Source organism: Leuciscus leuciscus, assembly GCF_965113295.1.
Source record: "Leuciscus leuciscus genome assembly, chromosome: 6".
Lineage (NCBI taxonomy): Eukaryota > Metazoa > Chordata > Actinopteri > Cypriniformes > Leuciscidae > Leuciscus > Leuciscus leuciscus.
Window position 1 is genome coordinate 23,353,028 of NC_138730.1, and position 27,650 is coordinate 23,380,677.

At 39.1% G+C, this 27,650-nt stretch overlaps 2 protein-coding genes across 2 annotated transcripts in view; both read left to right on the forward strand.

The window, feature by feature from the left end:
* Window positions 1–3,992: 3,992 nt before the first annotated feature.
* Window positions 3,993–22,622, forward strand: plppr4a (phospholipid phosphatase related 4a). Its single transcript, XM_082173336.1, has 7 exons — window positions 3,993–4,406; window positions 7,672–7,857; window positions 16,189–16,318; window positions 16,620–16,815; window positions 17,615–17,672; window positions 17,805–17,978; window positions 19,012–22,622. Exons 1-7 carry the CDS (start codon window positions 4,329–4,331, stop codon window positions 20,515–20,517), a joined length of 2,328 nt encoding a protein of 775 aa, XP_082029462.1. The 5' UTR covers window positions 3,993–4,328; the 3' UTR covers window positions 20,518–22,622.
* Window positions 22,623–22,915: 293 nt separating this feature from the next.
* The window catches only part of palmda (palmdelphin a), a 29,903-nt gene continuing 25,168 nt past the window's right edge, over window positions 22,916–27,650 (forward strand). Inside the window, exons 1-2 of the mRNA XM_082172199.1 lie at window positions 22,916–22,935; window positions 24,867–24,996. The gene's annotated coding sequence lies outside the window, so the exon portion shown is untranslated. The remainder of the gene's footprint in view (window positions 22,936–24,866; window positions 24,997–27,650) is intronic.

The following is a 27,650-nucleotide window of genomic DNA, read 5'->3' on the forward strand; positions in this document are numbered from 1 at the left end:
TACATTGTACTATATATTTAAATAGACCACTTGTAGTAACAAGTGTTACATAAAGTAAAGGTATTCTTGCCAGGGCCCAAGTACTAAAGGTGAGTCACTAGTAGGGCACCTGTCCAGTTGTAAGTCGGACCGTTCGGTTTTGAAATAGGCCTTGTCGTCGCAGCATCCAGAAGTAATTTTTTTTTCCTTTTAAGATCATCACTATTTTATACCCAACGGTGTATAAAATAATAAATAAATGTAAAAAAAATATGCTATGTTTTAGTTATTAAGTGACGTACATTTTATATTGTCAAAATTGACAAAAATAGAACAGTCACAGCAGAAAAAGTCATTCAGCGCTTTTGAACGAATCCAGCGAGTCAATGATTCAATGACCCATTCATAAAAACAGTCTTCGTTCTTAAATGAATCAGCCGATTTGAACAAATGGGTTGAAAGGAGCAGTGGCTGCATCAGAAATCACATACTCTCTTAGGTACTTATTTTGAATAATTACTTCACAACATACGTAGGCTAGGCCTACTTCACTATTCACAAATCCTCTCCCGCGGCTTCATTGAATAGAAATTGTCCATCGTATGCACACTTCAGAATCTCACTGGAAGCAGTAGGTCATCCAGGTACTTTTTGTCTATTCTTTGAATATTCTGTGAATTTGGATTTATTTAATAGGGAAGTGTGATTTCTGATGCACCCCAAAGACTCACTCATTATGATATTGACGCCACCTACTGTCAATTTTAGTTTCATAGTTTAAAGTCGTCATGAAATCAAAATTGACCCTATTTACTTTGTTAGTGTACATTACTAATCTTGTGGTGAACAAGTAAACCGTGCAAGTTGCAAAAAAATCATGGTAAACTTTAATCAAAATCTGAAAAGTTGCTTCCGCTCTGGAATGGCGTTCCTTCTCTGATGTACCTTTTGTCATGCCACCTTTTCTACCTAGCTGTCTCTTAAGTATTATGTTTAATAATACTTAGTAATACATTTTCATGCTTGCAAAAAAACAAAAAAACAAACATTTTCACATATTTTACACCTCTCTTCCCAGTCTGTCTGTAACACCAGAGATGGTCTTATTATTGGGAGATACCAGGGTTCTACCATTGGAGAAAGCGTAACGGCCAACTTGGTCAGAGTTGTGTGACAGTCAATCACTCTTTGTGTATAGCCTACCATCAAATTGAATGAGAACTGAATCCTGCCTGTCGCAAAATTGTCCATGACTTCTCTTATAAAACAGCATTTTTTTTCAGTGTAAACTGTAAACTAAATAGATCAATCCAAAGCAAATGTTTAATGGAAAACATGTTGAAGATTAGCTGGTAGGCTGTCGATTAATTAAATAAGCTTTTTTCCCACTGAGGAGTCCTAATTAATAAACGGTTGACTGATGATTCACAGTATGTTTATTGTTCTCATTCCGTAGAGCCATCACACAACAACGTATCATGAACCACTGTAAAAAAGAAATATGAAAAAATTAAACAAACATCAGGATTCGTTACACTCCCACCAAATCTTACCATGTACTTAAACATGAATGATTTCCAGATATAAAAGCCCTCAATTACACATTAAACATGAAAAGAAAATAATTTCATCCAAAACACAGGTGTTTAAATACTTTAAGAGAAAGTACTCTAGTTACATTTGTTTTCCATTAACAGTACCAGCTTTTGTATAGGCCTTTCAATTTGGTGAATCCTTTTCCTCAATGTTTGACCTTTTCATGATAATGTGCAATAATCACTTTAGTGACAGGGTGGTTCTTTGGAATGATGGATATTTAAGGATATTTTAAGGACTCTGGATAATCTGAGTAACAAAGCCTACCTCTGTCACAAGATGAAGATAACAGGTTCCAATACAAAATGTCTTTAATAATAAAATAAACTCAGGTACAGACAGATGGTGTAACAATGCGAGCATGTTTCAACAAACGTAAACACAGACATCAACTGACAACAGAGGGTATAAAAGGCTGTTCTTGTTTTGCTTCAGGCCAAAGTTTGCACACCCTGAAGAGGAGGCGGCACCAAAAATGATTCACAAAAATGAAATTCCTTCATTCGAAATTCAAGAGGATTTTGATTGAACTTCCCGTCATTCCACCAGAGAAAACGCAGGTAATCTCTGTCAGATTCATTCACATGAAATTGGTGATACATTTTTTCCACATCACACATGAGATCATGGGATGTTGACGAAATCCTTCTTTGCCACAGTCATTTACTTCCTTTGCATCCCCTCTTTGAATGATCTCACTCATAAATTCCTTATACCGTTCCTGTACATTTCATCCTTAGACATCCTTCTCTTTAGATAGTCAAGTCTAGCCATGGCCAATTGTTTATTACTTGGTAGAATAGAATAATGTCCATGCATGTTTATGAATGCTTTCCTTCATTTTTTTTGAGAAAAGGAATGTCATCTTGAGATACCTTCATTCTCTCTTTGTTAATGTCCTTGAGGTCCGTCTAGAAAACACAAATCACGTCTGTAGGAGTGACAGGAGGAAGTTCTTTGGTTGCAAGGTGGTGACATAGACTGCTTTCTTCAGGCAAATCAAGATGTGAAGATAAACACCCAACAATACTCCATCCCAAATCAGTTCACACAGCAAAGGGTTCATCTTTTCCAACAATCACCTGTCAATGAGCCATCGACTACTAGCCAGCATATTAACAGACCAATTTCACAATATTTTAAAGGTGGTACCTTATCTGCAATACTTGACAGATATGACTCCATTTCTTTGTGATTTCACGGTTCACATGTAATATCTGGTGTAAGCAGGAGGAAGCTCAATAAAACTACCTGATTCATATACTCGTGCTTGCAACCCTGACACTCTCTTGCTTTCCACAATTGTATCTTTACCAAGCATAGTAGTAGTTTCAATCTTACTTGATTGTGCCTTAAGAGCATTACTTACACCTTGAGTGACAAAGGTGGTATCACTTTTAGAGTCCAGCAGATCATGCACAAGTCTTTCACAGTTAGGATTCTGCATTGTTGATATCAGGCAAAATCATTGCTGTCTGCCCTTCTCCAGCTACTCAACGTTACTAATACATTATTATAATCTCTTAACATTATTATATTATTATAATCTCTTAATTCTTAACATTATTATTATTATTATTATTAATCTACATTATTTTTGTAAGTAGGCAGACAGCAAGTAAAACTAGCCGATAATGTAGAGTTTGTGAACTGTTTAACATGCAGACGATTAATTATTTAGTACCATAACCTATTTGACTCTGCTTTAAAGCTTATACTAATAACTTGATAAAGTTGGATGTGGGCTACATTTTAAAATGCTTGCGGTCGCCACTAATCCATCTATAAGATTGTCATCATGAAATATCCACTAGATGGCGTGTTTGCCCACTGAAACTAAATTCAAAGAAAAGTAGATTCATGTTGGAGTTTGTGCTATTTCTCATTTCTCTCTGAATGAGTTTAGGAGAACATTTAAGAAAACCCTGAGTTATATACTGAATAAAACAATTGTCAATTGTTGGCTAGTTATGTAGAACTCCAGACAGATTGTCATTTTATAATAGGCTCTTTATTACTTTGTGCATATTTGGCAGAAGGGCATGTTTGTATGAGGTCTGAGATGTTTATTTTAAGTGCAGTGGTCCGTGGCGCACTGCAATAATCGTTAAGGGATTGTTTCATGTTGAATGCAATATTGTTGAGAGACTCTAAAAGCCTACCAAAAACTGCATTTGTAATTTTCACGTCCATGCTATTTAAAAGACCAGCGGTGGATATGAGGTATTTTACCTCATGCCTAATGCTTCCAGTGTATTTATGGCTGGGAAAATCATTACAGAGTTATATAGGCTACATATAATCAGCTTACATCCTCTGAGCCGTATTTGAGCCATTTGACAATCATGATAGTGTGAACAAGCGTGAACGCCCCCACCTCTCACACACACACACACACACACGTGCGCGCGCTTCTGGTGAAAATGGGTTTTTAGCACACCTCTGACGTCATCTGGTCAGCATATTGCCTCTAATCAGAAGGTTTGAGTGTTGGTTTGAAACATTAATCGCTGTTGGACACTGTTAAGATCTCCATCGGCGCGTCCTCAGGGGATGGTGATTGTGTTGTCATGGTTTCAGTCATGATGTCGCCAGGTTTGAGACAGCATCTTTCCGTGTGTCTGTATCCGCAGTAAAGGCGCACTTGGGGATGGAGAAAGCGACAGCCTGAAGGAGCGCGTTTACTGCACAAGGGGACAAATTCACTATTCCTCTCTTCACGCACCGCGTTATAAAGGGACGTACCGTTTATCATGTCTGCGAAGGAAAGACTCAAAGGCAGGATGACCAAAGACAGCGTTACCTTGCTGCCGTGCTTTTATTTCGTGGAGGTAAGTGAGTCTAGTAGCCTACACATTGACAGAGATGTTTCTTATGTAGTATGTCTGATTAATAGACGAGAGTTAAGGGTATGGTGGTCTTCCTTCACGCGATGGTCACGTTCGAAATCAAAGCAATCAAGCGGATTGGAACCACAGTCTGTGTTCATTCTGCATGACTGCTCGTTAACTTTACATAGGCATATGCAGTTATGGTCATGAGAAGGACAAAATGCATTGCACTTGTTGTGTCATGTTAATGTTAAGGGGATAGCCAGGCTATGTGTGGGGAAATACGTGGAACAATTGTTTGCTGGCTTTTGCGCATCAAGTTTGGCTTGCTTTTTGATGTCAGCCATTCAAAAACACTCTTTTCCTGATTGTAAGGTTCATTGGCATATAGGCAACATGGCCTTAGTAAAGTAGGCTATTACTTCAAAGTCAAGGTAAAGGGAATAATCCATATTGCTTATAAAACAGAACGGGAAATATTCTGAAAATAAGTCTTGGTAAAAAAACAATGTTGTCTATTACTGAGTTAAGAGGGCACCATTGAGCATAAATGAGGTTAGAAAATAGGCAGTTATTAAATGAAGGCCAATCTGACGTGCCCTAGATATCACAAACAAATGAGTGCTGATGGCTGGTGTCGTGGAGGTAATGCTGGCAGTCTTTGATCTGTCTTGTTTACTTGTCAAGCTGCAGTACTGAATTCCCTATTTTTTTAATATTGAAGAATATTAAACATTCTGTTCTATGTATTAAACAGCATGATCATGCACGATTGACATTGTCTTTCTATTCTGCTTTAAAAGTAAATTTTCATTTGAGAATGTGGGAGCTAACAAGATGTAAGATAGCCTACATATAAAAATCTTTTTCCCCATATACTGTAGACAAGATTTGTGAGTGCCTGATTGTAAAAACTTAATGACTGACATAATGCTTTACTCATATTGTTATGCCTTTAACAACAACATATGTATTGATATTTACAGATATATTTATACAGATTATCTTTATCATTTTGACAGTGAGAAAGATTTTATGATACATTCATGCTCCAGATCCAATGTAAACCAAGTGTAAAAAGCTTCTGTAAACAGTTAACTTGGAATAGTCTCTGTTTTGTCAGATCAGACAGAATCAAAGCTCACTGGCTGCATTGACATTAATATCATGTCCCCAGGTGTGACCTGGTTGCCTTCTATAGAGTTTCCTTGCTGCATGCAGAGACCTTGTTTCTGTCCTAAGCAGAAAATGAATTAAAAACAGAGTAATTTAATCTGCTTCACTTCACTTATTTTGGCTAATTAACTTCCCCGTTTCACTAATGTTTCAGTTTACTAAATAAATTACAATATGGCCGTGAATTTTAACTTCATTTGAGAGAGAGGGAGAGAGAGAGAGGGAGAGGGAGAGAGAGATTGTTCCTGAAAACTTCATATTTAATGTACACAATGTGCTGACAGATCTCACTTGACTTTAGGTTGTAGTACATGCCCGCATTCTTACAAAAAGTTTCCACAATTACTTATAATGATGTAAATACCAAATTGGTTCTTGTTCATTTGCTCAGCCATCATTTTTTTTAACCCATTAATGCTGTTTGGAATAAAACGCGGTGTTTTGTATGTGACATTAATATGATTTTATTTTGGGTTTTAGACACAGATGTGCAGATACCAATATCAATGGCCAATACCGATTAGCATATTATTTCAGGACAATAACCAATAAATAGCTGATAATAAAATCCCATACCATTTTATAAAAAATATTTTTAAAAAACACAGAAATCTAAAATAAAGTGCTACAATAACATTAAACCATCAAAACAGAATGTTCATTATGTTTGTAAATATTAACATTAAGTGATCATTAGATGACAGCAAAGGTAAACGTAAAAATTGTGGATATCAGCATGCCCTATTAAATATCCATTTATGACAATATATTGATAAATAATAATAAAAAATCTCAAATATCAGCCGATAACCAATATATTGTGCATTCCTATATAAAGACATGCATGTGCACTCTTGAACATTTTTATATTTGTTGCAAGCAACAAATGTTGTTTAAAAAGTAAATTGTTTTAAAAATGTAATTTCAGTTGTTGCATTATTGTCATAAAACATGACAAGTTTTGATGAATTACAACAAAGTTTTGTTCTGGTGTATGTGCATTATAAGTCAAGTTTTAGTAACTTGTTGAAAATATTAACTACAAATGATTTAAGTTTAAAACCCTTTTAATTGCAAGTCACTGTTTAACATCTGTACAGTCAAAGTACAGAATTAGTAATGGTTATGACTGGTAAGAGTATATGCTAATCAATCCAGTACAGTATCATAGAGGTTATTAGTATCTGTGCTGTAAAATGTAGCATCAATAGGAGTTTAGACCACTGGGGCTTTTTCTGCAGATGCTATCCCCTTTTTAGAAGGGGGTTGATTACAGTAATTAAACCCCCTACCCCCACCTTTGATCTTCACGCTGTCCGTTCAAGTTTCATAATAATTCAGTACGTGGCACATTTCCACTTTGCATAGCACAGCGCAATATATTTCCTCATTGGAGCACTGCTGCTGCTATGACATTTCCAGCTGATCCTTGTTCACTGAGATACTGTTGGGTGAACCGTGTCAATGACAACAGCAATTCTACGATATTTAAAGACGTTCCATGCATATTCACCTGAGAATAACCTTCATTCTGCCGTAATCACACATCTTCTGTCTAACCTTAGCATGAACCTGGTATCGTTGAAGTGTGTAAAAAGCCTTAAGGGATATAACTCCAGCATAGTTTCATCCAAACCCTCATTACATGTATCAGAGTATGAAGCTCATTTACCAACGTAACGCTGATCTACACAGCCAGGTTTTTAGATGCAAGGATCTCCCAATGCATTTCCTTCTTCAACACCAACAGCGTTTTCGATTAATGAGAACAACTTTTACGGATTGCGACTTAAAAGGATAACAGCGGATCGAAAGCTTAATCTGTTATCACTGAAATCCTAAGCATGAAACCGTGGCAAAATACAGTTCAAAAGTCACATGATCAGACGCTGTGCTTCCATTGTGCTATAATTGTGCTGATTACCTTGTCAATGGAATAATTACTTTCTATCACGTTTGCAACGGTTTTCAAGCCTGGATGAGTCTATGGGACTGTGCTGTGCACCATTTGATAAATTTAGCATAATGTTATTGTTGTTCACTTCTCATCTTGCATATTTATCATATTCCCTCTGTTTTATCTCTTCAGCTCCCGATTCTGGTGTCCTCAGTGGTCAGCTTGTACTTCTTGGAGTTGACAGACATTTTTAAGCCAGTGCGTTCAGGCTACAGCTGCAATGACCGGAGTCTCAGCATGCCTTACATTGAGCCCACAAAGGAGGTCATCCCCTTCCTCATGCTCTTCAGTCTGGCTTTCGCCGGGCCGGCAGCAACGGTAAATGCCTTAGTGCCACTCTTGCTCTTATTTTGTTTAGAGGGCACTCTTACTTATTCATGCAGGCTTAGTGTTTGATCTCAGTTTCGATGGGCAAAGATGAATATTAAAGTGAATACTAAGTTGTCTATTTTTGATGGTATGACTCATAATGACATATGACAAAATGACAATTTCTATGTAGTCACCTGAAGTTGAACGTGGCAGATGATTTTTAGCTGTATTTGGTTGTAAATTGTTGCTAGTTTTGCATGTTTTTCAAGTCAAAAGGCCTATGAAATTGCTTGATGGCTTTAGTCTCATCTTAGCCATGAACAATGATTTGCAGCTTCCTAGTCTTTTGCAGGTGACACAAAGCCGGGGACACACTTAACGACTGTAAGGCTGATTATGAATGTAATTTGATACTTACGACTGATCATGCCCAAACGTCTGAAACAGTTGCGTTCAGTCGGTGTTCACAGTCTGTGTTGAATATCTGCTCTAGTCATTGGAAACAGTCTGTAAGTGTGTTCAGTTCTGTCTTAGAATGTTTCAGCTAGTCATTAAGTGTGTCTCCGGCATTAGGGGGAGGGACATTCTCATTCTGGAGAGGATCTGATTGGACAAAAGTCTGTGTAGTGTAGGATGAGTCATCAGTATATTTGACTAAGATGTCTTCAAAGCTAATATACAGATATGCCAATGTAAGTGTAAAAATTACGTAATTAAAGGTAGGGTTGGCAATTTCAGAGAGGCTAGCAGTAGCAAGCTAGCTTTGAAATCATAAGATCCCACCCTCCCTTCAGAGTGCTCTCCAAAGCCACGCTTTCTTCAAAACACATGAACGCACACAGCAGAGTCTGCAAAGTATGGAGCCCTGCACATGATATGCAGGGAAAAAATAGTTGGCTAAATCGTGCGCACGATTTACTTTTTGTTCTTGCATGTCATGTGCGGGGCTCCGTAGCAAAGCATCACGAGAGATGGCATTAAATTAACAAAGCACATAACACTACAATAATAATAAATATAAACCACTTACAGAGCTCTGACTTGTACCACCTGACTGCTGCAGATTCATTTAGCCATTGATAGTGTTGCCATAGAAGCACATAAATCTGAGTCTGAGGACATGAACAGCTCCGGGTAGAACGTCAGGGGTTGCCATCTTGTAATTACAGTTATGACATGGTGTGAACGCAGTGACTGTCTGTCTACAACTCTGCATAGCCTTACAGAACACACTGATGAGGTGTGATGTCTGAGCAAGCAGGGTGCGTGGAGGTTTAGAAATACATATGTTGACAGGCAGGACCGAATGCAATGACTGGATGAAAAAAAAATTGGTCCTGAGACTTCCATAGAATATGTAAATGTTTTAATATTTAGCCCACTTCTCTTATTGATTATTATAAGGATGTGAAGAGAGTCTCATCCAGTATAACAAAAAGTGTTTATGAAAAACATTGCCTACCCTACCTTTGAGTATGGCCCAGTTTACATGAGAACGCTTGCGGGAGAAAACGTAAAAATATTTTATCAAATGTGCCTTTCGTTTAGACGCCGACGGCGTTTTTGGGGCTTAAAAGCGCAAAAAAGTGAAACCACCCTCCAGAGTGGAAATCTTAAAAACGCTCCACCGTCGCGTTCCCGTCTAAAGGGTAAATCACAAAAGTCTGCTAGACTGCTAGGTTGTACGCAGGCGCGCGGACTTGGTGTTGTTGTGTGGCAGTGCTTCACATTGCCACCTAGCCGCCTGGAGTGCATACTACATCGAATTTCACACACTTTTGCGTCACCATATGCACGCAGATTTCCCCCCCATAATGCTCGTCTAAACGCAGAATAAAAAGTGATAACGCAACGCCACTTTTGCGTTTTCGGTTCAGATCGTTTCCTTGTAAACATAGCCTAAGTTTCTCAGCTTTCACCTCATCTAAATTGTTGTTAGCATATATTCATCTCTCGCTTTCTTTCTTTCTTTCTTTCTTTCTTTCTTTCTTTCTTTCTTTCTTTCTTTCTTTCTTTCTTTCTTTCTTTCTTTCTTTCTTTCTCTATCTCTTTCTTTTATGCTCTTTGCCTGTCTCTTTTGCATTTTGTCTTTTCCCCAAACTGTCACTGAAGTTTTGACTACCGCCTTCCCAGCATGCATTTCGAGCATTAGCTGGGCGACAAGGCTCTAAGCCTCTCCAGGCATGTTGTGAGTGTATTATCAAGACCCTGGGTGATGAACTCATGAGTCTAATAGATTGTCCTCAATTGCTTTTCACCATCTGTACATGTTGAGGTTTACAAGAGTGTCACTGCAAATTTAAGGCAACTCGATAGAAATATCTCCAATAGCTAATTATCACATTTCCTTTCAAACTTTCAAAACTTAGAAGTTTGGAAATGTTTGGAAAGTGTAGCTTTTGAGAGTCATACTACCATTTAAGGCCAGTAAGATTAAAAAGTTTAAGGCCAGTAAGATTTTTTTAAAAGAAATTAATCATTTTATTCAGCAAGGATACATTAAATTGATCAAAAGTGACAGTAAAGATAGGGTGAAAAAATCAATACATCATGCATAGTATCACAATGTTTTGCATGGGAATATTGTATTGATACACAGACACCAAGTATCAGTCTTTGCAGTGCCTGAATTTCAGCTCGTGATTGTGAGTATTGTGCATAATTTTACCATAAGCTCAGTGTTTACAATGCAGAAAATATTAATAATAGTTTGAAATCTTTTTTTCAGACTGTAATTTCACAAACAGCACGAGTAACATAGACACGCACAGTGAGCTGTGTGTAAAGGAAGCATATTTCTGAACATGAACTGCTTGGTGAAGGCTGAAATAAACGTGTTAATTTGATAACGTGTTAACATCCCATTACCATCACATTACCTGATAGCTCACCTGATACATTACTGTTACATACGGTTTGTGATAACGGTTATAGTCTTTTGAAATCATACTTGTTGTTTGGGTTTGGCTCATAAAGTGATCGAGTTTATGGAGTTAAAGGGTTAGTTCACCCAAAAATTTTTATTCTGTCATTAATTACTTCCTTCCAAACCAGTAAGACTTTTGTTCATCTTCGGAACACAAATGAATATCTTTTTAATGAAATCTGAGAGAGTTCTGTTCCTCTATTGACAGCTACGCTAATTAATTAATTAATTAATTAATATAAATTCATGATGAATAGAAATATGTGAATTGAATTTTAATGTTGTTGTTTTTTATTAATAGATCCGAGCCAAAAAAATATAGTTTTATGGCATTGTCCCAGCTGCTTATGTATTCACAATGGCTTTTTCAAAGTTTGTTATTCCACTGTTGGTCTCATCAACATCATCTTAAAAAATTGCCTCGCTCCACCTATATTCATCAGAGAGCAGATTCGTTTAATGTTTAATGACATATTTGTTTCATCAACTCCTCAGCATGTCGCTTGGGTGTTTTCATCACATTAGGTGCTCCACCATACTGGCCTAATTAATTTTGCAAGGCGGCTACGCTCTTTTAAGTGCTATCACTGTTGGTTATCCTGTGCCTTATGCATTTGTCAGCCACTGTAAATGAAAGGAGACTTGGGTCTGCAATGAAGCATGAGTACAAATCTCCTAAGGGTGCTCTGATCAGAATTGTTGGGGCCGATCACAGATAAACGATCAACCGATCACCAATAACAGTTACCGATACCGATCATGGGGTCTATATGAAACCTTATTTTTATCATGTAGAATTATTTATAGGGAGGTTCCAATCAGGATTTTACAGTCATAAATTCAAGGCCTGAATTCTGGCATAATCTAGTCTTCCCTGAATTAATTAAATACGGATTAATCCTTACAATTAAAGTTACAAAAGTTATTCTTTCAAGAACAGTGAGCGATTTTCTCTTTGTCTTTTGTTGTTTGATTACCATTAATGACACAGACAGCAACAGGTATTTATAGGCTGCTGTCACTTTAAAGGATTAGTTCACTTCAGAATTAAAATGTCTAAATTGCATTCAATGCAGCTTTAAAGGGCTCTACATGATCCCAGATGAGGAATAAGGGTCTTATCTAGCGAAATGATCTGTCATTTTCAACAACAACAAAAAATTATATATATATATATATATATATATATATATATATATATATATATATATATATACAGTGCTATGCATAAGTTTAGACACCCATGCTAAAGTTGACTAAAAAGAGGTTCTGTCAGGACCACTACCGTCAAATATGATTGACAATTAGCATACAGTTTGGATTGGCGGTATGGTTCCGTTCTGGGCAGCCTAGCATGGATAAGAGCAGGGAGAGCAGCAATAATCCCCCTTGGGGTAAACAGAACAGAACCAACATGAAAATTTGCAAATATATTTAATTCAAGATTTTAAAGTACAACATTATTAGATAATTATTCTGATTCAAGGGGAATCAGAATGTCAAATCCTGACTGGGCGAGAGGAGCTGGGGGATGGAGATGGGTAATTAGCTCCTGAGAAACGTGATAGCTGCTGCTGATAATACTGAAGGAGCTTATATATGTATATGGTGATAGGCGTCGTATTCCTATAGGTAGATGTGGATCAGCTGAGGGTCAGCTGATGAGAGCTTGACTAACGTGACCTGCCAGAACTAACGCTACGCTTGATAATAAAAAATCATCTTTTGGAAATTGAACTTAATGCCTTAATTAAAAAAATTAGGAAAAATCCAACCTTTAAGGACACTAATTTTCTTTGTGAATGAATAATGTATCGTAAATAAATAAATGTTCTTCCTTAAAATACAGGGTGCATAAGTCTGGACACCCCTATGTTAAATTCCCATAGAGGCAGGCAGATTTTTATTTTTAAAGGCCAGTTACTTCATGGATCCAGGATACTATGCATCCTGATAAATTTCCTTGGCCTTTGGAATTAAAATAGCCCCACATCATCACATAGCCTTCACCATACCAAGAGATTGGCATGGTTTTATTTCAGTTAGCCTAATAGCTGGTTTGATTTGCATTGAGAGATGATCTTATGGAAAGTACTACATGCCAATCTCTAGGTATGGTGAAGGCTATGTGATGATGTGGGGCTATTTTAATTCCAAAGGCCAAGGAAATTTATCAGGATGCATAGTATCCTGGATCCATGAAGTAACTGGCCTTTAAAAATAAAAATCTGCCTGCCTCTATGGGAATTTAACATAGGGGTGTCCAGACTTATGCACCCTGTATTTTAAGGAAGAACATTTATTTATTTACGATACATTATTCATTATTCTGATTCTATGTGACATTATTCATTCACAAAGAAAATTGGTGTCCTTAAAGTTTGGATTTTTCCTAATTTCTTTAATTAAGGCATTAAGTTCAATTTCCAAAAGATGATTTTGTATTCCTCTTTTTAGTCAACTTTAGCATGGGTGTCTAAATTTATGCATAGCACTGTATATACTTTTTAACCACAAATGCTCATCTTGCACTAGTTCTGCGATGCGCCACGCATTACGTAATCACGTTGAAAGGTTAGCATTTAATCAATTTAGTCTTTACACGTTCGCTTTGTAAAAAACAGGTTGGTACTTCCTAGTACTAATGCAAGAGGATCATTGTGGTTAAAAAGTATATATATATATACAGTGGGTACGGAAAATATTCAGACCATTTTTCACTCTTTGTTATATTGCAGCCATTTGCTAAAATCATTTAAGTTCTTTTTTTTTTTCTCATTATTGTACACACAGCACCCCATATTGACAGAAAAACACAGAATTGTTGACATTTTTGCACATTTATTAAAAAAGAAAATCTGAAATATCACATGGTCCTAAGTATTCAGACCCTTTGCTGTGACACTCATATATTTAACTCAGGTGCTGTCCATTTCTTCTGATCATCCTTGAGATGGTTCTACACCTTCATTTGAGTCCAGCTGTGTTTGATTATACTGATTGGACTTGATTTGGAAAGCCACACACCTGTCTCTATAAGACCTTACAGCTCACCGTGCATGCCAGAGCAAATGAGAATCATGAGGTCAAAGGAACTGCCTGAAGAGCTCAGAGACAGAATTGTGGCAAGGCACAGATCTGGCCAAGGTTACAAAAAAAAATTTCTGCTGCACTTAAGGTTCCTAAGAGCACAGTGGCCTCCATAATCCTTAAATGGAAGACGTTTGGGACGACCAGAACCCTTCCTAGAGCTGGCCGTCCGGCCAAACTGAGCTAGCGGGGGAGAAGAGGTGAGAGAGGTAAAGAAGAACCCAAAGATTACTGTGGCTGAGCTTCAGAGATGCAGTCGGGAGATGGGAGAAAGTTGTAGTAAGTCAACCAACACTGCAGCCATCCACCAGTCGGGGCTTTATGGCAGAGTGACCCGACGGAAGCCTCTCCTGAGTGCAAGACACATGAAAGCACACCTGAAGGACTCCAAGATGGTGATAAATAAGATTCTCTGGTCTGATGAGACCAAGATAGAACTTTTTGGCCTTAATTCTAAGCGGTATGTGTGGAGAAAACCAGGCACTGCTCATCACCTGTCCAATACAGTCTCAACAGTGAAGCATGGTGGTGGCAGCATCATGCTGTGGGGGTGTTTTTCAGCTGCAGGGACGACTGGTTGTAATCGAGGGAAAGATGAATGCGGCCAAGTACAGGGATATCCTGGACGAAAACCTTCTCCAGAGTGCTCTGGACCTCAGACTGGGCCGAGGGTTCACCTTCCAACAAGACAATGACCCTAAGAACACAGCTAAAATAACGACGGAGTGGCTTCACAACAACTCCGTGACTGTTCTTGAATTGCCCAGCCAGAGCCCTGACTTAAACCCAATTGAGCATCTCTGGAGAGACCTGAAAATGGCTGTCCACCAACGTTTACCATCCAAACCTGACAGAACTGGAGAGGATCTGCAAGGAGGAATGGCAGAGGATACCCAAATCCAGGTGTGAAAAACTTGTTGCATCTTTCCCAAAAAGACTCATGGCTGTATTAGATCAAAAGGGTGCTTCTACTAAATACTGAGCAAAGGGTCTGAATACTTAGGACCATGTGATATTTCAGTTTTTCTTTTTTAATAAATGTGCAAAAATGTCAACAATTCTGTGTTTTTCTGTCAATATGGGGTGCTGTGTGTGCAATAATGAGGAAAAAATGAACTTAAATGATTTTAGCAAATGGCTGCAATATAACAAAGAGTGAAACATTTAAGGGGGTCTGAACACTTTCCGTACCCACTGTATATAATATATATAATATTCTTTTTTTATAGAAAATGACAGATCGTTTCGCTAGATAAGACCCCTTATTCCTCGGCCGGGATCGTGTAGAGCCCTTTGAAGCTGCATTGAAACTGCAATTTGGACCTTCAAACCGTTGTACTCCATTGAAGTTCACTATTTGGAGAAAAATCCTGGAATGTTTTCCTCCAAAACCTTAATTTCTTTTCGACTGAAGAAAGAAAGACATGAAGATCTTGGATGACGTGCGGGTGAGTAAATTATCAGGACATTTGAATTCTGAAGTGAACTAATCCTTTAAGACCTGATGCATGGATCCAAAATACTGTTATACATGTGTTTTGAGACAGCAGAGATTAAGAAGGTATTCATCTCTATGTGTCCTCATCATGAGATTGGTTTCTGAGATCGGCAAATTGAGCGATTGCAGATTGAGTCATTAGAAGCGATTATCGGCCGATAGCAATCGTTAGACGATCAGTCTGAGCACCCTCAAAATCTCAGCACAAATATTTAAGTTATAATTTTAACTTTTGCTCCATGTCTAATCACTCAACAACACTCTCTTGATGTTAAATCAAATCACCCAGCTGAGTTTTGTGCCTCAGTGTTGTATGGGTATGATGGCTGAGCCTGTGCTAGCAGGCAGCATGTGAATGTGTGTCCTGCTGGTAGCTCCAGCTGTTACGGTAGTGCCTGCTACACTCGAGTGCTGCACTTGACTGTAGGTGTGTGGCAAGCGTGATCTCAGGGGGGTATGATCACTTGTTCATCTCTTTCACTCTCTATCTCGTCATTCACAGCAGAAGCATTTACATGTAAATCTATGGGTTTCTGCTTTTCATTTTTCATGGAATTAACATTTTAGTCTTTGCATTAGTGGAGGCCCGAACGACTTACAAGATACCCCCTTCCCCTCATCGGTTTTTACAGTTTTGGATGAAATCCCCCTCATATGGCTATGAATGAATGGATAGATGAGAGGGATTACTTTAATTACAGTAATGGGGTTGATGTGTCAGTGATTCTATTAGAAATGACCCCTGGAAGCCACGAGAGGAGGGATGGGAGTTTTATGACAGTGTTGTATGTTTGGGTAAACACAGATGACCATCTTCCCACAGATTATGATTGGGGAAGGGATCCTGTACTGCTGCTTGGCCAGAAGAAATATCAGCATCAAAACAGAGGCTAACATAAATGCAGCTGGCTGCAATTTCAACTCTTACATCCGACGGGCTGTGAGGTTTGTGGGTGGGTGTATATTTTTCTGTCCTTTGTGACTTTATAAAAAGCCATATAGCTTGTATAAATATTGTTTGGAATAATACACTCTTGATCTTGACTCATTCTGTCTTTTTTATAGTCTTGTACTAAATTGAGTTTACTAGTAATAATGAAAGTTCCATCTATTTTATTAAAAGCTTATGAATTCTACTTGCTACTTATGAAATCTAGTGTTTGAAAAAGGTGTGTGTGTGTGTGTGTGTGTGTGTGTGTGTGTGTGTCTGTCTGTCTGTCTCTGTGTGTGTCTATGTCTGTGTCTCATTTGCAGGGGTCCACGTGTTTGGCCTGTGTGTCACAGCACTCATCACAGATATTATCCAGCTGGCTACAGGATATCACGCCCCCTACTTCCTTACTGTGTGCAAGCCCAACTACACCAGCCTCAACACTTCCTGTGATGAGAACTCTTTCATTGTGGATGACATCTGCTCTGGGCCTGATCCAGCTGCCATCAACGCCGGCAGGTCAGAGGGCGGTATCTGTGTCATGTTGTAGTTTGTCGACCCAATGCATAATCAATGCTGCAAGACTGACCTTATGAAAAACTGGCTCAGAAACTCTGATAATGGTGTGTGGGAGATAACAATATAACCAAGCAAAGATGATTAGACATATTGTGGCTGACCAAATTTAATTGGACCTGCTGCGCAACAACTCCATTTACAGTAAAGGTCTAAATGGATCAATTGATTTGTATAAAATCATTGGTGTAAACCGTGTAGATAAATGTGAAGGCAGCAGAATGAATGTGGCGCTGTCCTCTGGCACATGGAGTTCCTGTAAAACCCACACAGGGTTGAGTCTTGATGCTTCACTCACAAACATGACTGCCCATTCCAGCACACCCACTCACATCCATTTGCACAGCTCTGCTTTTCAATCTTCCACTAATTTCATGCACTCTCATTAGCCACAATTATATGTTGTGCAGACATTTTTTATAACATAAAAATGTTACGCAAAGAGGGTCAGTGTGTTGCGTGTGTCCCCGAAGGCTTACACTACTGTGATGTGTATTGAAATGTCTCTCCAGAATATCAAGCAGACATGCATATCCAGACATATCTCTTGGTTTTATGAGAACATTTTTGGAAATCAAAAGCCCTGATTCTGTTTGCCACACTATAAGAATTGTGGCACTGTGGACTTGATCATCTGTGGCTTTCCGTTCCCATCTGTCCTTTAGCATGGTACAGTACCTCAAATGTGCTCAGTGTGAAAAAGATCTAATGATCTAACAAGGCGGTCTGTCTCTCTTTACAGGAAGTCCTTCCCATCTCAGCATGCCACTCTGGCAGCCTTTGCGGCTGTGTACATCTCCGTAAGTAATCCACTTGACTCATGGCACAGTTGACTCAAGCGATTTCTAACTGCTTGCCAAATAATCTCACTGTCCTTTCCACTATTAAGAATTTCCTAAAACTTCAGTCAAAAGGCTGGTCTCCTTCCACAGATGTACTTTAATGCCACTCTGACTGACTCATCCAAGCTCCTGAAGCCACTCCTGGTGTTCTCCTTCATCATCTGCGGCATTATCTGTGGCCTTACTCGTATCATTCAGTTCAAGAACCATGCCGTGGATGTCTACTGTGGCTTTCTTATCGGAGGGAGCATAGCCGTCTACCTGGTGAGTCCTGCTGTCACAGCAATGCAGAAACAAAGGCAATGTGAGAATGATAATTCATTTCATAATCCTATGACTGATCCATAAGTCTCTATTTAACCTGACTCTGGAGAAGAATCATAGAGAATTAGCAAGGTGCTATAAGACAATGCTGTTTTAATAGAGGTAAAAATAGCTCACACATGCAAATCCCTTGTGGCTCCTTTTCAGCTCTCCACCCACACACACCCCTCACATACCTCCCACCATTTCTTTCGTTTTCTCTCACTCTCTCTGCTTACTCTCTGCTCAATCTGCTCTGAGGGCTATGTACATCCCGTGGTTTCTAACACCGACAACAATGGCAATACACCTTTAGGAGAAATTAACGAAGCTGAGACAAATCAGTACATCAGGTCCTGGTTTTATTGTTTGCTTAACATAAAGTACATTAATCAGGCCAAGAGATTATCTTTGTAATGCTGTTTGATACTCTTGACTGTGAAGTCCCACATTCAGAGTGTAGACCATAGACAGTATGAGGAAAGTTCTCAGAAGTTAATTTAGGCTCATAATGCACCTTAGTCTGTAGGGGAACCGTACTGACATAAAAAGGCTGTCAATCACTCAGGTAGTATTAATGTTGAAAATATGTCTTGGCAAAACAATTACTGGTGACATTGGACCTTAGGACAACTCTGTTAGGAAAAGAAAAACAAAATCTTCTGGTCAGGCTGGTCTGTCGACTGGTCCTAGAGGGGTTTGGGTACTTTACAGGTGGTCAGGCTGGGTGTCTTGCCGGCTACTGAGCTTAATCAGCCAAACACCCACTTGGCCAGGCTGGGAGACCAGCTTGACCAGCTTAAACATCTAGAGGGTTTTTTCAGCAGGGAATACAACCTTTTGAACAGACTGTGCAAGTATCTCTCAGAGCCTTAATTTCATGTGCAAAAAAATAAGTATAGTATCACTATCCTGACTAACAACTTTATGGCATCTTAACTTTATCGGCATTGATTCATTGAAGTAAAAATGATACCTTTTTGCACTACTTTAGGGTCTGTATGCAGTCGGGAATTTTAAACCTAGTGAAGACACATCTTTGAAGACACATACACATCCTCCTCTCCGGCAACCACAGCCACCACAGCCTCCACCACAGCCCCAGCCAGTGGTGCCTCCACCTTCTATGCGGGAGCCTCTGAGACCTCTACCCAACTTGAACACAGATCCACCACGCTTACTGCCACCTAAGAGCCTGAGCATGCGGGAACGTCCCACCTCGGCACGCTCTGAAAGTATCCTGCTACGTGGCCCGTCCTACAGAGAGAACTCCATGTCCAGCTTGAAGAGGGCAAGCACAGAGGTGGAGTGCATTACGCCACCCAGTCCTCTCTGCAAGGAGAGCTTTGTGACGTTCAGTAACACCCTGCCTCGCGTGCACTCAACCGGATTTGAAGAACCAGTGCCTCGCCGCCACGCCGCTATCCATGCCTCCATGGACTCCACACGTTCCAAGCAGCTGCTCTCACAATGGAAGACCAAGAACGAGAACCGCAAGATGTCTCTGCAGGTGATGGAGAATGAGGCTGGACCACTTTCTCCCCAGCGAAACATGGAGCTCCGCTGCAGCTCTGAACCCTCAGCTGTGGGCTTGGATGGTGAACTCCGTGGTGGACCTCCCGGACAGTACATGAAGCTTGCCGCTAGTGCTGTGCCATTAGCCAATCATAATAACTCTGGTGGCCTAGCTGGTGGAGCCAGGGTATCTATCCAGTCACGACCAGGATCCTCTCAACTGGTGCACATCCCTGAGGAGGCCCAAGAGTATGTGAGCTCCTCACCTCAGGAGGATTGTGGAGAGGAGAATGATGGTGGGGGAGGGGGTGGGTCAGCACGGTCAAAATGGTTGAAGGTGGCAGAGAAGAGCACCGTCTGCCGGACTAACAGCCAGCCACGTATAATGCAGGTCATCGCAATGTCCAAGCAGCAAGGCATGTTGCATGGTAGTCCTAAAAGTGAGGGCAGCACCGTGAGTTGTACTGGATCCATCCGTTACAAAGCCCTGATGGATCAGGAACCTAACTCGGGCATTGTTCGAGTGGAGGCGCACCCTGAGAGCAAGCCCGTGGTTAAACCACCATCCACAGATGGCAGTGGGTCCTGGAGGTGGAAACCGCAGGAGCGGGTCAGCATCCGGCAGTCGCTTGAGCTCAACGACCTGAACCGGGACTCTGAAAGCTGCGAGTCATTGAAAGATGGCTACGGCTCCATAGATGGCAACCGGAGCCTACCTGACATCAGCAACCCCCATCATCCCCATTTCCACCATCACCACCGCCAACAGAGTATCACCACTATCCGAGTCACACCGGTGGAAGCCAGCAGTGAAGCCACCTCGGAAACTCTCTCTACCACCTCCAGTCGAGACTCCACCCTACGCAGGAAAGGCAACATCATCCTGCTGCCTGACAGAGGACCTAGTCCGGATAACACCAGGAACCTGCCTCACTTTTTCAAACCCTCCCCTACACCTCCCCCCATTTTGACTTTCAAAGAGTGACAGAAGCCCCTTTCCGTACCAATCCTAAGAGTTGTCCCGCTCTCTGAACTCTGAAGACTGGAGGCTCTGTTAAGGGAATGAGTAGAGCTAGTCATTCTGGGTAAATCTACATTCCCGGTCCTTTAGACACACATGAACTCTCCAGAAAACATAAGGCAACGTTGTGCATTTTCAATCTACATTCTGTAGGTCTCGTTACGGAAACATAAGCACAAAATAGAAAATTTGAGGCTGTTTGGTTAAGGTGATTGTTTGATTTGCCTTTGATTTTCCAGATTCATTTTGTTATCGAATTCATTGTCTTATCGGAATCTGTCTGTTGTCTCATGGCAACGTGGGTGCTTTTAAAAACGTTGTAAATTTATATATATTTTCTGAATATAAATATTTGTATGTATACTGGACCACTCAATCACATGCTTAAGGAAAATAACTGTTTTCACTATGTCGCTATGAAATATTTAATACGGTCTTTCAATCAGACTCATAGCTTTTAGACAAATAGGAGAATGTTATTGTGATGTTTACAGAAGGTTTTAGCGACAGCGTTTTAACCAAATGGATGTTTTGTTTGGTGGGCTTGTTTAACCATATGCACTGTGTGTTTTGGTGACCATGAATGAGCTATTTTCATTCAAACAGCTGAAAGCGCTCTTTGCTGGCATAGAGACAATGAATTTATAGAGACTCAGCCTTTGGCATTGTAATGCAGAGAACAATACATTCTTCAGATATTAATGTCGTATTGCCTTTGTGTAATATAGAACTGTTATTTGGTTCCACAGGCCAATAAGCACTATTTCACTCGTATATATTGATTTGCAAGCCCCTGTATTTTGTACTAGTGTGCTTTTAGCACAGGTATAATTGTGTTTTATGGTCCATTGCTGTATGTTTACAGTGATGTAGTGGGCATATTTTCTTGGTTGTCCCCCCCATTTTGCCTGGCAGAATGGGGTTATATAGCTATTGAGGTGCGTCGTCGTCTTCATTGTTAAGCGTGTGGGCATAAACAAATGACTCATACTTCACTGCACATTGCAGAGCAGCATACACAATATAAGAGCAATAGGAGGCCCCCAAAGGTACTAGTGGGAATTCATTGCTTATTTTTGTAAACAACTAAAAAAACACTAATAATCATATTCATAGAGTGCCTCAAAAAGAACTACATGCCTATTAGCTGGTGATTACTTAGCTCCATCTTGCAGTAACTGTACAAAAAGTTGCTGCTGTAATTATTATGGTGCAGAATTGACAGATGTTCATTGACTTTGCTTTAAATAACCACTGTCTGTGGCATTGGAAAACGGACACAGTCATTGCATAATGACAAGTGCTGCATAAACTAAAGTTTTAATAAAATCCACATAATAGACAATGTTAGGATTTGTCCTGTGTGGCATGTGTATTTCTAAACAGTTCTAAGCTCATTGTTTACATCCTTGTTAGGATCATGTTGTAATATACATAAATATTGCCAAATAAGAATGTATGTTGAAAAAGGGGACTGACATATTTACCTAATTCATGTACAGTGTCATTTATATGATGTTGGGTTTTTTTTAATTGAACTTAGATTTCAATTATATAGTATACCTATTTTAATGTGTCTGTTTTAAAAGAGTGAATCAGAACCAACACATTTTAAAGTTTTATATGTGCTTGTACAGTATAATTGTACCCCACATTATGGCTTTAACCTGTCCTTACATATGCATGGTGACTTAATACTGTATGTACTGTAACTAAAGGATTTGTTTAGTTTTGCTTTTCTTTTGTAAATGATGCCTTTTAATAGTGATGGCTGGTACTTTCTGCGGAATCAACAGGATAATCATTAAATCTTTTTATCCCTGTAAATAAGTATTTGTAACTTTGCCAGCAAACTGAGATGTGAAAGAGATCAGTGGGTTATAATTTGAGTGTTATTGACACACTTCCTTTATTAGTGCTCTAAACCAGATCCGATAAATCAGAGAAATGGCCTTTCAGTTGAACCCATTGACAGATATTTGGAAGTTTTGCCTTGTTGGGGTTTTGTTTAGCATTGTATTTTAACTGAGGATATGTCTTAATATATATTGAAATAAATATTTGGTATCATAGCCAAAATAAGCATTTTTCCTTTATTTCAACACTTTCACATTGTATCATAAAATATCAAAAAGTATATCATCACATTGTTTATGTGCCTTTTGTGAAGTGATCTATTTCTTCCACATTTACAGGAAAATACACCTTCTATATGTGACAGTATATAGTCTCAGCCTCAAACGACATGCCCACGGACCACCCACAGTCAGTTCACTAAACATCTGATGATATCATATTGTACACAAAACTAACTGGCTTTGCAGTTTTCTGTGAGTACGAGCACAAATTGTATCAGTCTGGAAAACAACAGTTGTTTGCAAGGTTAGTGACATCAAATCATAGTTTTGTTACACTGTATATATGTGCTTTGATTTCAGTTATTTTTGTGAAATAGTACTAATTTCCAATACTGTCCTGTCATGTTTTCTGCTATTTTCTTCTGTACAATCATTCATAGAGCCATGCCATTATAATTTTTTTCTATGCTAGTCTATTATTTTGGTTTAATAAACCTGCCCCTAAAGAGCACATATACTGTGATTAATTGTCAGTCAGGTGGCTCGGTTCCTGGCCAGAATAAACTCTCTGCCATGAGGCCAGGGTTTTCGGCATGGTTGCCAACCCTTTGCAATGCAGTTTTTAAGGTGTTCTGAGTGGTTATTAGCATGTTAGCATAATTATCCTGAAGTATTTATGGTTAAGTTTAATATGACAAATAGTAATAATGATGCCTAAAATGTACCTAAAGTTGACATCTCTGAGCCAGAACCCCATTCAGCCAATGCTTTTATTACATGTAGTTGCACATTGTAAATGAAAAAAAGTGGGGTACAGCTAAACAAAGAACCTGTTTTCAGCATCTTATTTCAGAAATTGCACAACAGCGGAAAGTATTTTCCCTTTGTATGTGTGCTTTAAGGTTGCTTCAGTCTGTCTGTGCTGAGTTGTAGTTTCCATGTCTTTGTACAAGTGTATTTATCCAAGCCTTGTCTGTCCTTAGGACACATCTAAAGTAAATGCACTGACCAGCTCTAACAAATGACCTCACATTATGTTCATAGCTAGAATCAAAGTTCCCCTTCCCTCACAATCACTTCATCTTTATTTATATCCTCTGCCAAGCTCAGTGTTTGGCTCAGAGTACATGTGGCATTTTGGATTAAACACATTCCTCTAGGAAGTGTTCAAAGCCGGGAAAAGTGGGTCTGGTTAGCATTGCTGAATCCAATCAGTGGGTCCTAAGTAGGTCAGAAAGCTGACCTAAATTGAGGAAGAGATTCTCACTCCCCATCATTTCATACAGCATCCCCTGAAGACCTAATGCATTGTTGAGAGGGGAGTAGAGCGTGAATAGCCGTGTAATGTATCAGAGACTATAAGACAACAAGGAAACAGAGACATCTAAGAGAAAAAGTTATTAATATATGCCTGATCCATTACTTTCGAGCTTGTCATTGGGCCGATGCACATCATGTTATTGCCCTGAAGCAAAGAGCCATTGCTCACTAAAAATACTGCAACATGAAAACATCTCTTATGTCACCTGGCTAATGCAAACCCCAGCACAGCGTCTTTTAAAATGAAGGTGAGCGATGTTTGAGTCCCTTATCATTCCAACATTGTAAGGTACATAATGTATTTTTTAATTTTTGCGTTTCTTCCATTTGTTCCATTAAGTTGTCATTTCAAACCTGAAAGCGCACATTGTGTTTATTCTCTGATATGTAGCTATGAGCATGTCATTTGGCAGAAAATAACATTGCATGTATACATCCAAACCATCTGTCCCCTATGGACTGCTTAACAAAATGGGCAACATGGGTTTACCAGCAGATTGTCTATAATAAGACTGTCTGATTTCAGTATAGTATTAATGTGCTCTTTTTTGCATCATGCTGTCTTATTTCAAGACTTTGAAGAGACCAATTTTGGTTTTCAAAAAAGGAGATATTTATCTGAATAATTGCCAGTGTTATCTGAATGTAAACTGATGGTTTAGATTAGAAGTTGATCTGCATCTAGACTAGACTAGATAATGTGTTACTTTCTATCAATACAGGACTGCAAGTAGCTGAACCCCACTTGTTGTAAGAGAAGTGTTCTTTTTATGATTTCTCTACAAATGGCCCATCAATTCACCTTGTAATGTCTCAGCTTTCAACAACAAAAACTTTTGAGATTATACATGCAAGAACGTCTAAACTTGCTTTGCATGATCTAAGCAATGTTTTTTTTTTTTTTTTTGAGGACAGCCTGAATGCAGTACACAGAGGGAGACAGATGGAGGGGTCATCTGGCAAAGATAATGCATCCACAGATCAGCTCCAAGGGGGAGAGACAATGTCAAGTTCATTTCATGGCTGTCAGGCACGACCTGTCAAGGTAATGTCAAGGTGGTTCCTCCAACAGAGAGGGATAGACATGACTGTCAAATAAAGCCTTCACACAGCAGACCTCTCGGTATACTTTGCATATTCTAGAGTACATTGTATGTTGCATTAGACCATATTAACAGGTAACAGTGGCAGCACATAAATATTATTTGTTCTTTTGATGCCCTATAACACAGAATGCGACTTCTTGAAGACGGTTTACAAGGCACCATTATGTCACATCGATCTAATGATGCATAAGACATAACCAAGCAAATATTTGATGACTGTGCTAATTTATCAGCAGAAATGCAACTTTAAAGGGAAAGTTCACCCAAAAATGTCAAATCTGTCATTTACTCACCCTAATACCGTTAAACACAAACTAATATATTTGAATGAAACCTGAAAGGTTTCTATCTATTTACTTATAGTCTTAATCCAAGTCCTGTGAATATATATCATCGCTTCATATTAACATATTTCATTTAAGCTTCTTTTTTTTTTACATCTAAAGAATAGTCAACGCAAATATATAGAGCACATCAAATATGGTAATCACGGAAGCTCAAATGCAAACCAATGAGTTTTATTTTAAAGTGTGATGCAGGCACATTTGAGCTTCCGTGTTTACCATATTTGATGTGCTCTATATATTTGCGTTGACTATTGTTTAGATGTAAAAAAAAAAAAAAAAAAAAGCTTAAATTAAATATATATGTATGTGCTTAGATGTGAATGAAAGCCATTAAATCTGATCATCATATAAGCCATCATATCTCCTCACAAGACTTGGATTAAAGCGCTCGATTCATATGGATTGATTTTACTATGCCTTTATGACCTTATTGGATCTTCTAAGTTTTCGTGGAATAAGTGGAGGGTCAGAAACCTCTCAGGTTTCAATAATAAATAAAAAATCCTAATTTGTGTTTCAAAGAATAAATAACCAATGTTTTATGGGTTTGGAACGACATGAGAGTAAGTATAACAGGGTGAACTATACCTATAAGCTGAATTAATGGGGGAAATGACATTCATGAATTAATTTACTTTCAACGTCTTCATCAGATGCTATTTGTAAATGTTCCACCGTCCGCCCAAACCGCATGCATGGCATGCTTCCTTCAAAAACCATCCATACAAATTCATCTTAGTTGACAGGATGTTAGGCTACGTAAACAGTGGATTTGGACGTGCTTTGATGCCCTCCTACCTCTATTGCCTCATAAAGCAGTATTTTTCCACAGTTACATATGTACTTTCATAAACACAGATATACACAGAGTCATCAGGTGCATGTACCTAACACAATCAGCTCCGTCCATCACACACTGTGCTATCAACACAGGACAACACACTGTCCTATTTAACCACAGCCAGACGATGAATCTGTGAGGCAAAGAACTGCAAGTTTTCCATCTCTGCGAGGTTGCCATGGCAACTCCTCAGCAGACTCTGGATAGAACGAGAGTGTTTCCAATCAATGCTTTTTTCCCCTCTATATGAGTGTGAGAGCACATTGTGCAGCCGATGGCCTTGGCGGTGCTGCTTCTGAATCTGAAAAACAAAATTTTAGACACTATTCATACTCATGCTTGATATAAGCAATGTGCAAAAAGCTTGTGCAGACATCTTGAGGTTACCAGAAGGACAGGACGCCTACGCTTATCCTCGGATGAAGATTATTAAAAAAAATTCAGCTCAAGCCACTGAACATTTGCATGTCTACAGTATTTGTCTCTTACAACACCTCATTGTGGCAACAGAGGCAGGCACATAAAGCTGAACTTTTAATGGAAGCCAGTCCATTATGGTGAGCCTGGGGTTTAACCGCAAAATGAAAACTCTCTCACGAGCTGAATGAGGAAATTGTATTTCTGTTTCCTGCAGAGTTTTTCCTAATTTAATGGGATCGCCCTGGGAGGCACAAAGAGCTGCTTGGGAAAAGTGGTGCGTAAATAAGTTGTAAAACTGTATTCATGCACAACCTGGCATGTAAATGAAGTTGTTTGGCTATTATGATATCATTAATTCCCGTGTGAATCTAAGAGACTGTGCATGATGATGTTAGCAGTATTATCAGTCTACAGTAGATGTTTCTCTTGGGATGCTGCACAAATTTTTCTCTCCATTGTATTTTAATTTTTATGGTTCCTCACAGCATGAGCAGAAGAAACAGTAAGTTACTTTTCTAATGATGACAGTATTGATCTGATGGGCTCTTGCTTATGGAAGCCTGGTTCGGCCTCAAAAATTCTTCCAATCTCATAATGTGACTTTATAATTACATTATTTCTAACCATTTTCGCTTTAAATCTCACAATAGATATAAATGTTGACTTTATATGTCACAACTACAACTTTAATTCACATAATATTGATTTTATATCTCACAATGTGACCTTATATCTCACAATTGCAACTTTATTTCTCATCATTCCGAGTCCGAGTCCTTAACATCCGAGTCCGAGTCGAGTATGGCCGAGTCCACAAAGATTTTAAAAAAGATTGACCTTTCACAAAGACCCACCCCTCTTAGTTACTGTTGCTACGTCCGACAAGCCGTTCCGCTCTCACTCCACACATGTTCTCACACAGTAAAAAATATATGACACTGACAATGCGCCAACAGACAAGACAGAGCATGTTACTTTTGGCATG